The sequence below is a fragment of the Populus alba genome, chromosome 18, assembly GCF_005239225.2.
Source record: "Populus alba chromosome 18, ASM523922v2, whole genome shotgun sequence".
Lineage (NCBI taxonomy): Eukaryota > Viridiplantae > Streptophyta > Magnoliopsida > Malpighiales > Salicaceae > Populus > Populus alba.
In genome coordinates, this window is record NC_133301.1 from 10,570,752 (window position 1) to 10,581,194 (window position 10,443).

Consider the following 10,443-nt stretch of genomic DNA (forward strand, 5'->3'; position numbering starts at 1 on the left):
AAAACGATCCACCGCTTTCTCTTTTCTTCTTACTCGAATAACCTAACAAAGCCTCCTCTCTAATAATCAAATCGCCGATATGGGAACACCTGAAACTTCTCGAGAGCCGTGTCCTGATCGTATTCTCGATGATATTGGCGGCGCTTTCGGCATGGGAGCCGTCGGCGGCTCCGTTTTCCACTTCATCAAAGGCGTCCACAGCTCTCCAACCGGTACAAGGCTTATCGGGGGAACTCAGGCCGTTCGCATGAACGCTCCGCGTGTTGGTGGTAGCTTTGCCGTCTGGGGAGGCCTCTTCTCCGCCTTTGACTGCTCAATGGTTTACCTCCGGCAGAAGGAAGATCCATGGAACTCAATCATAGCTGGCGCTTCCACCGGTGGCTTCCTATCCATGCGGCAAGGACTTGGCGCGTCGGCTCGCTCGGCTATGTTTGGTGGCGTGTTACTGGCTTTGATTGAAGGAGCTGGGATTATGCTGAATAAGGTAATGAGTGCTCAACAGGATATGCCTGTTATTATTGAAGATCCTGTTCCTGCTATGGCCGGTGGGCCTGGTTTTCCTATGGGCCAGCCCCACGCCCAGGCCCAAGAGGGTGCATCTGTGAGTGGTTCGGAGTCGGGTTCGTGGTTCGGTGGGTGGTTTGGAGGAGGGAAGAAGAAGGAATCAGAGGCGAGTAGTAGTGGAAGCAAGACCGAGATTTTAGAGAGTTTTGATGCTCCACCAGTACCAAATTTTGAATACAAGTAACAAAAAAATGAAAAGGATGAGCTTGTTCAGGGTTCTATCAACTTGTTATTAGGAGGTAAAAGATTTTGGAACTTGCGAAGGTCCAAACTTGCTGTACTGGATTGTTGTCCGCTTTAAATCTAATTTCTCTGTTTGGATTATGAAACAGAGTTGCATCAATGTATAATAATTCACTGCCAATTTTGTATTTTTTTTCTAAGTTTTTGTTGTTGAGATTAACAGTTTTCTGCTGGATGATTATTCTCAATGTCAATGGTTTAGCTATGGGAAATAGTATCTCAATGTCATGAGGCAAAGCTCTGGCTTGTTGAAATTTGGTTTTACAATAACAGTCTGTATTTGGCTGTGCCTTTATCTTTTAATGTTATTGGCTACTGAAAGATTTTGTGCTGAGTGTTTGAATTTGATATTCTTATGTTTACTTCAATTAGTAGTGCGTTCTTTTGTAGCTTCATCTTGTGCCTTTGCAGTGGATCTTAAGGGTCTGCTTCTTTGCCAAGTTGGTAGGGATATGCGGATTGGAATTTACTCTCTCTGTTTTTTTTTAGCTCAGGGCTTCATTGACCCTGTACGAATTCATGATTTTTTTGTGCCTTCTCCTTGTATATGTATTTGTTTGTTGGGTTTCTTGTCTATGCATTTGTTCTTGGCCACATTGAATATAAACTGGTATTGTTGCTCATCTTTCGAGTCTCGTCCTCTTCAGTCATGGAAAACTAGCGATTTACCAACAGCAGTAAATGAACATGTTTATTTGTTTTGTGCTCATTGAAATTGCTTGCATTAGGAAAAGCAAGATGGAGAAAAGGGTGAGGGGAAGACGAGTTGTTTGAGCCACCAAATATAGCTGGAGATACAATATGTTGAGAATGAACGGCGTTTACTTTAGCTAGCTAGTTGTGCTAATTTATTGACCACAGCAGTCGGAAAATTGGGCAGCTCCTATTCATACTCCTGTAAAGATTACTTTATACTTGACATTACCTGTTACCTGATTCATTGTTGCTGCCCCATTTGTGTTAATTCTAGGTGGAGGAAAAGGGATGTGTTGTTGACTGCGTTTCCTTTTGATGGGTTTGCAATTGTTAGTATACCAAAAGAAATAGGATTCATAACCCTCTTAGCAGAATTCATTTGCGTTAATGTCATTTTATTGCCTGTATTATAGCTACTTGGTTACTGAGAATAAGTTGGTATGATTGCTCCTCTCTATGTTGGTCTACTTCTGCATGTGTTCTGATAATTTTTTTTTACCAATATTTGTTTGTTGAATGATGCAATCGATGCCCTTGTTTTTCTTCCACGCTGCAAGACAAATTCAGGCTATATGGAGCCGTAAATATGCACCGTTGGTGCAGGCTTTTCTCCCAAAATTGTGCCATGTTGGTAAATTTGAACATATGTTTTATTTGTGATATCCATAAATATATATAGTCCAGTGTTTTATACTCGAATGTTGAAGAGTTCTCCTGCTGATTTTGAAACCCTCACTGGTTCATTGCTATTTATTCAGTGATGCGATTCTCATATCCTCCACTGCAATCTGTTTCCTTGCGCATCATTCTGAACTCGAGTCTAGTTCGGCTGCCGCCGCCGCCGCCGCGCCTGTGTTTTTTGTCTATTTTCCTCTCTTTCATAACACAGATGATTTCTTCATATAATTTTTTTTTATGGGTCTATTTAGTTTACAGCTCATATGATATCTATCTATATTTAGTTCTTCATCTCCTAGTATCTTAACTTATAAAATAATTATTTTTTTTATATATAAAAAATATAATATGGATTAGTCTCAAACAACTTTCATCAATATATTCAATTTTAATAGATCATTAATAAAAAATATTTAAAAACAATGCTTTGTTAGAATATAAATTTCATAATTTATAAGTTTATAATGAAATCATAAAAATATTCATAAAATTTTTAATTTCATAATATGTGTTAATCTTAATAATTTTTATTTATGTTAATTTTATAACAACTTTATAATTTTCTTTACAAAGTATTTTTTGTCTCAAAAACTTTATCTTTATTTTAGATTTATTAATCAAATATTAAATTAATTAAATATTTTATGAATATAAAAATAAATAAACCTTTATTAAAATTAATATATTTCTATAAATAAAATCAATATCATATATAACCAATCAAATCAAAAGCATATATACTAAACATCATTTTCCTTAAAGAGTTTTGTCTATATTTACCTCTTTATTTTTTCTTAAGAACGAGAATTTTTTTTTATTTCATTTATGTTGTTGTCGGCTTTCAAAGATTTTCATAAAATATTTTTTTTAATCAAACTTCATATAATAATTTAATTGACAAAAACATACTTTGTTTTAATTTTTTTTTTTTAAAAACAAACACAGTAAAACATGTAAATATTTTAAGTATAACAAATGCCTTTTAATTAAGAGTTGTTTTTTACATTTAAAAAGTGTTTTTAAATTTTTTTATTTTAAATTAATTGTTTTTGAATTGTTTTAATATATTAATATTAAAAATAATTTTAATTTTTTTTTAAATATATTTTAAAAACAAAAAAAATAATCCAAACCAAATCCAGTCCAAAAATTTCTCTGATGTATATAGCCGAAGACAAAAACACATTAAGCCGGCCCAATGTAACTGTACTGTCCTGTCCAAAAAGCCCCCAAAACTAAACAGATTTACAGATCATGGACAGATATCATGACCAGATATTATAGACATTTTGATATTCGAGGACATGCGATGCGACTGTCACTCTTACTTCCACACGCTCTTCACTGTAACTCTCACAGCCTTCCCCTCTCCTCTCTCCCACTACTCCACCGCACCATGGCCGCCGCCGCCACCGCCAACTTCGAGTCCTTAAGCCCATCAAACACGCGCGTGGGTTGGATCGGAACTGGTGTCATGGGCCGCTCCATGTGCGGCCATCTAATAAAAGCTGGTTACAAAGTCACCGTCTTCAACCGGACCCTTTCAAAGGCCCAACCCTTAATCGACATGGGAGCTCGCCTGGCTCAATCACCTCTCGCTGTCGCTTCCCAATCCGACGTCGTCTTCTCCATCGTCGGCTTTCCCTCCGACGTCCGCAGCGTCCTCCTTGACTCCACTTCCGGCGCCCTCCCAGGACTCCGCCCCGGCGGCGTCCTCGTCGACCATGACCAACATCTGAAACCCTCCCTAGCCGCGGAGATTTCAGCAGCCGCCACTATAAAGGACTGCCACTCCGTTGACGCCCCCGTATCCGGAGGCGACCGCGGCGCCAAGAACGGTAGCCTCGCAATTTTCGCAGGAGGAGATAAAACAGTCATCGAGAGGCTAAGTCCCCTATTTGCCCTCATGGGGAGGGTTAATTACATGGGTGCCCCCGGGAAAGGTCAATTTCGCAAAATTGGCAAAATCAGAATAACGATAGCATCAACAATGGTTGGATTAGTAGAGGGAATTATTTATGCCCATAAAGCTGGATTAAATGTTGAATCTTATTTAAATGCAATCTCAACCGGGGCAGCAGGGTCAAAGTCACTTGATTTATATGGGAGTAGAATTTTAAAGAGGGATTTCGAAGCTGGATTTTATGTCAATCATTTTGTGAAAGATTTAGGGATTTGTTTGAAGGAGTGTCAAAATATGGGACTTGCTTTGCCAGGATTAGCTCTGGCCCAGCAGCTTTATTTGTCTCTTAAGGCTCATGGTGAAGGGAAATTTAGGTATCAAGTTTATTTTGGCTCTGGAGAGGCTTAATAATGTTTCTCTTGAGAATTTGGCTTCTTCCATTTCGGCTGCGAATTAGACCGGTAACATTATTGAGGTGTGAGGAATAATTGTAACTACTACATAGTCTTTGTTATGAGTGTTTGGATTATGATGTTTTACAATGTGCTCTTTTGAAACTCTGCTATACTGTTATACTGGTTGGCATATGATGTTTGTAGAAATGTGTTTTTCGGGTTCTGTACTCCCCTGCTTTTAGAAACTAGGAAACCTGGCTTGGTGAATGTCAGGTTTTGCTTAGAATTTTGCTATGTTTTATCATGCCCTTGACAAGCTGTTATCAGGTGATGTATAATCTGGATTTTTTTTGCTTCAGACTCAGCTTCATTCTGCCTCCAGGAAGCTGCCTGCGGGAATGGTGCAGCTCATCCCTTGTGGTCTCTTCCTGGTTCCTGTTGATAGTTTTACCGTTTGGATTTCGTTTAGTTGATATGTTACGGTTGTTTGATAGCTGATTTCGCTTGTCCCAGAACTGTGTCATGCATGGTGAGGACCGTCCAATATCTAGCATTTATAATTTTTCGAATTGATTATTATATACTCAAATTTGCATGTCACTCTCCAATATCGTAGTCCATTTCAGGGTTAACTCTTCAAACCAAGATAGTAGACAATTTAAACTTGATGAGTTATATATTTAAAAAGTCTAGATTTATTCAAATTACAATCATATATGAATTTAAACTAAGTAAAATGGTAATTGACGAGGGATGAAATTTTAGGTTCTATAAAACCTACAAGATTGGACTGAGAGATGTTTATATGATCACAACAAATACCTTAGATAATAAGGCTAGCTAACATTCCCATGAAGACTGAACATAAATAAGGCTTCTACACCCAGACCCGGATGCGTAACTTCAGGTTAAACATGGTCAACTCAACACTAATTTTAGAGAAAAACTTTGTTAATGTAATTAAATGAATAGCTGATTTATTTGTCTAAATGTCCCTTAAATATATCTCATTATTGTCATCCAATAATACATAATCCATAAAAGTTCTTTTTTTTAAAAACAACTTTGTAACGTCTTGTTTGTCTCTTTAGGCATGTCCTTACTAAGTCCAAAGTTGTAGGTGACAATAGCCCTATGCCTACTTCTTGGCATGGCACAGAAATGGGTTCAAGATTGTATAACAATGTTGCTCTAAATAAAGATAATAAAAAAATTTTTCATAAAAAACATATCTTTTGTCATTTCTAAATTGTTTTGGCAAATACATACAACACGTTAATGCTCTTTTCCACCATAATCAAAGCTTCTAATGCTCTTTTTCTATATTATGCTAATTTAAGTATAAAGGTTTTTAACATAAAAAGAAGACTTGCACATTTTAGAGAGATCTTTCTCTCTATCCTTTTACTTTCTTCTAGTATAATTATTAGAGGTTTTCTGAATTGTATTGTGTTGTGATCACATGCCTACTTTCTGCAGGGTAAACTCGAGAGGGATGGTGCATTTGTTATTATTATTCATTAAATATGCGAGATATATTTAGGTGTTTGGCGTGGGGTTGGGAAGGACATTCTGTTATATAAAGCTTTTATTGATTACGACATAACAATTGATTGGTGTTCCATATATATAAGTTTTTTCAGAGTGATTTGTTGAAACTTGAGGGATTATATATGTTTTCGTTGCTTCATATAAGGTTAATTATTATTTTCTTTTGATAGAATTGATCTCTTAGTTTTTAAGAAAAAACGACTAAATTAAATTGAACTGTTTTAGTTTTGGACTGGTTTTAGTTTGTTTAAATTAATTTTAAAAAAATTAAAAAACCTTACTAAGTTGGTTTTATTCTTTTATTGACAAACGGTCAAGGAACCATTAAAGCTAATTGCTATAAGTATATGTTTAATTTATATAGTTATTACATCGTAGTGTTTTGCAAGCAACGCCACGCAACTTCGTGTTTTAGCTGAGTGCGCGCGAAAGACTTGAAGGAGATCACTAATGACTTTTTTTAATCTTCAAACAGTTGAATATTGATAACAGTATATAGATGCCGAAATCTGAGCATATCACCTCTATAAATATCCTTTCTCTGTAGTTCATACTTGCACGATTCAACCCAGAACAACAGCTAAACCTCACGAAATGTCGGAATAGCCCATTTGTTTTTAATTACTTCCTCACCTCATCCTTTTCCTTCTCAACTCAATTTCTGATCAAGACAAGCCAGTTCTACTAAGAATGAAACACTGGAAAATCGTTGTCTCTTGAGCATGGACTCATCAAACTCCTTTCATTGGCTTGAGGCTGGAGTAGTCTGTCCGATAACTCCTCACTACTCATCCTTGATAAAAGAACACTATCTGGGAATATCACCTTTACTTTCAGACCTTAGAGTCACATTTATCACTTTCTAATAACAATATTATTGGAAAGTTCCTGTAGCTGTACATAAATTGTCCAAGTTGGAGATCTTAGACATCTCAGAACTAATTGTTGGCACAATTCTGATGATATTGATGTTGGCTGCCTCTCATCTTAACCTTTATGCAAATAACTTTCTGGTAATATTGAGCCATGGACTGTTCCAGAGTAAAGAACTCTGGTTTATGAAATCAGTTCAACGGCACTTTCCTCAGAATAGGCATTGGTCTAACTTGAGAGTTATCTATGGTCACATGGTTTTTCCATCAAGGTTCATTCCAGTTCAACCAGCTGAAGAACTGAGAGTTGTGGATTTCCGGAGCGAATTTGATTGGCGAGATTCCACAAATGTTGGAGAAATGGTGGCTTGGGCACTTTGGATTTATCCTTAATAAACTACTGGGAAATATTATTCCTGGCAGTTTTTCATGGTGATAATTTGAGAGTGCTGTTTCTTCACGACGAACAAATTTCTGGGGAAATTCCTCGGGTTGTTGAAGCTTGAATTTGACTTCCGTCGATCTTTCGGCGAAACAATCTGACTGGTACTAATCCGTTGGATTTTGGGAAGCTGACAAATTATCAGGTTTGAGAGTTTGTTCTTGAATCAGTTATCTGGTGAGATCCCAGAAAGCATTGGTATCGTCTTCCGGCATTGAAAGATTTTAAGTTGTTTCGCCAACAATTTATCAGGGTCAATCCTTCAGATATTGGCGATACTCAGCCCCTTGAGGCTTCCAGGTTGCTTACAATAGGCTTACAGGGAACCTGCGCTGAATATTTATGCCATGAGGAGGTAGCTTAACAGGAGTGGTAGCTTTTGATAATAAGCTCGGTGGAGGGTTGCAAAATCACTTGAGAATGCAGTAGTTTTGCTAACAGTAAGAATCTCAAACAACGCATTTTTTGGCAATATTAAATGTTGGTTTATGGACAGCTTTAAATTTGCAACACTGATGATAAGTGATAATTTGTTCACTGGAGAGCTTCCTAATGAAGTGTCAACAAGTCTTTTCACTGCTCGAGATAAGTAACAACAAGTTCTCTGGAGTATTTCCATTGAAAGGGAATTCTTGGAGGAATCTGGTTAGTCTTACAAAGCGAGCAATGAACCAATTTACTGGCACTATCCTCTCTTGAATTAACCGCTCTTCCTAATCTGACGGTTCTTTTACTTGATAAAGAACCAGCTGAGCGGAGCACTTCCATCTGACATCAAATCTCATGGAAATCTTTAACTACTCTAAACTCAGTCAAAATCAGGCTTTTCTGGACAGATTCCTGAAAAGTTTGGGTTTCCTACCTGACTTGTCAAACTGGACTTATCAGATAATCAAATTTTCTGGTAAAAATTCCACCACAACTTGGTTCTCTGAGGCTTGTTTTTCTCAATCTCTCTTCCAATAATCTCATGGGGGCAAATCCCCACTGAGTATGAAGAATGTTGCTTAATGCCACTAGTTTCTTGAATCAATCTGGTCTTTGTACAAGAAGGTATCCCCTATACCATTTTAAGGTTTGCAATTCCAGACCTCATAAATCAAGCAAAACTTCAACCCAAATCCTAGCCTTGATATTAAGTGCTTTGTTTGGAGCCTTTCTGTTAGCGTTGTTATTGGCATTCATCATTATCAGATTTCACAGGAAGAGAAGCCTGGATTCAGAATGGAAGTTAATTAACTTTCATAAGTTGAATTTTACTGCATCAAGCATAATTTCAGGATTGAAAGAAAGCAACCTGATAGGAAGAGGTGGATAGGAGACGTATATCGTAGTTGCTGCAAATGGAATTTGGTGATGTAGCTGTGAAAAGAATCTCGAAATAAACAGAATTCAGACCAGTTCCTCGCTGAAGTTTTGACGCTGGGTACAATAAGGCATTTGAACATAGTGAAGTTGCTCTGTTGTATTGCCAGTGACAATTCGAAACTTCTTGTCTATGAGTATCTGGTGAATCATAGTCTCGATCAATGGCTGCATACAGCAAGGCGATCAAACAGTGCATCAGCTTCAGTAAATCATGATGTTCTGGACTGGCCGAAGAGACTGCAGATAGCAGTGGGGGCTGCTCAGGGTCTGTGCTACCTGCATCACGACTGCTCCCCACCAATAGTTCACCGAGATATCAAGCCAGGCAATATCTTGTTGGATTCTGAGTTTAATGCAAAAATTGCTGATTTTGGTTTAGCAAAGATGCTGATTAAGCAGGAAGAACTTGCTACCGTGTCAGCTGTTGCCGGTACTTATTATTACATAGCTCCAGGTAAAGGTTCACTCTTCAGTTCTTATCCTTGTGTATTTGCTTCCTTGCCCTCCTTTTCCAGTACCTAATATTGAAGTTTCTTAGTTTTATACTTGAATCGCAGAGTATATGCTCAAACATTTAGAAGTAAATGAGAAGACCGATGTTTATAGCTTTGGGGTTGTCCTTTTGAACTAACAACGGGAAAAGCAGCAAATTATGGGTGATGATGGCATGGAGGCCTTCGCCAAATGGGCATTGCATCACGTCCAAGAAGGAAAAACCATAGTCGATGCCTTAGATGAGGAGATAAAGGAACCTTGTTACGTGGATGAAATGAGCAATGTTTTCCAACTTGGCGTTTTCTGCACCAGCAAAGAGCCTTCTGCTAGGCCTCACATGAAGGAGGTTGTGCATACCTTACTCGGAGGGAACCATCCATTGGTCTACGGAGTGAAGAGCACTGGAAGTGAGTATGATTCCACTCCTTTGCTTAAGAACTTGCTTTGCCAGGATTAGCTCTGGCCCAGCAGCTTTATTTGTCTCTTAAGGCTCATGGTGAAGGGAATTTAGGTACTCAAGCTCTTATTTTGGCTCTGGAGAGTTAATAATGTTTTCTTCTTGAGAATTTGGCTTCTTCATTTCGGCTGCGAATTAGACCGGTAACATTATTGAGGTGTGAGGAATAATTGTAACTACTACATAGTCTTTGTTATGAGTGTTTGGATTATGATGTTGAGTTTATGATGTTTTACAATGTGTTCTTTTGAAACTCATTGCTATAAACTGTCCCTATACTGGTGGCATATGATGTTTGTAGAAATGTGTTTTTCGAGGTTCTGTACTCCCCTGATTTTAGAAACTAGGAAACCTGGCTTGGTGCAATGGCAGGTTTTGCTTAGAATTTTGCTATGTTTTATCATGCCTTGAAGCTGTTATCTAGACTGGATCAAGCTTTTGTGTTGTGAGTTGATGGTCGAGGTGCCATAATTCCATGGTGTGACATAAATCTTATCTAATAAGATTTCTCTGGAATTTCTCTTATAATTCACGATAGCTGGATATCATAACGAATATGGACTTGTTAAATTTCAATCATCGTTATTTGGAAAAGATGTTTTAATAGGAGAAATTTCTAGGATAATTCTATGTTTTTTCTCAATGAACTCTGCCTCACAGTTTTGGACCGGCAGAAATATTTGAAGTTGCCGTGTTTACAAATTTTCGTCTCAGACATCATTTGCATGAAACATGATTTTTGCTGGAAAGAAAAAAGGTTGTCTTAAACATCATGCAGC

At 37.6% G+C, this 10,443-nt stretch overlaps 2 protein-coding genes and 1 pseudogene across 2 annotated transcripts; all 3 read left to right on the plus strand.

Moving 5' to 3' along the window:
* LOC118051601 (mitochondrial import inner membrane translocase subunit TIM17-2) lies at positions 1–988 on the plus strand. The gene has a single exon (XM_035062275.2). It carries the CDS (start codon positions 80–82, stop codon positions 746–748), a length of 669 nt encoding a protein of 222 aa, XP_034918166.1. The 5' UTR covers positions 1–79; the 3' UTR covers positions 749–988.
* Positions 989–3,463: 2,475 nt separating this feature from the next.
* Positions 3,464–4,953, plus strand: LOC118051600 (probable 3-hydroxyisobutyrate dehydrogenase-like 1, mitochondrial). The gene is made up of 2 exons (XM_035062273.2): positions 3,464–4,561; positions 4,839–4,953. The coding sequence occupies exon 1, from the start codon at positions 3,491–3,493 to the stop codon at positions 4,490–4,492; it is 1,002 nt and encodes a 333-aa protein (XP_034918164.2). The 5' UTR covers positions 3,464–3,490; the 3' UTR covers positions 4,493–4,561; positions 4,839–4,953.
* A 1,734-nt stretch (positions 4,954–6,687) lies between these two features.
* LOC118051705 (uncharacterized) lies at positions 6,688–9,689 on the plus strand (annotated as a pseudogene).
* Positions 9,690–10,443: the final 754 nt, after the last annotated feature.

Excerpts from the sequence above, each read along its gene's own strand:
- LOC118051601 (XM_035062275.2), top strand. The coding sequence starts at position 80 with ATGGGAACACCTGAAACTTCTCGAGAGCCGTGTCCTGATCGTATTCTC.
- LOC118051600 (XM_035062273.2), top strand. The coding sequence starts at position 3,491 with ATGCGACTGTCACTCTTACTTCCACACGCTCTTCACTGTAACTCTCAC.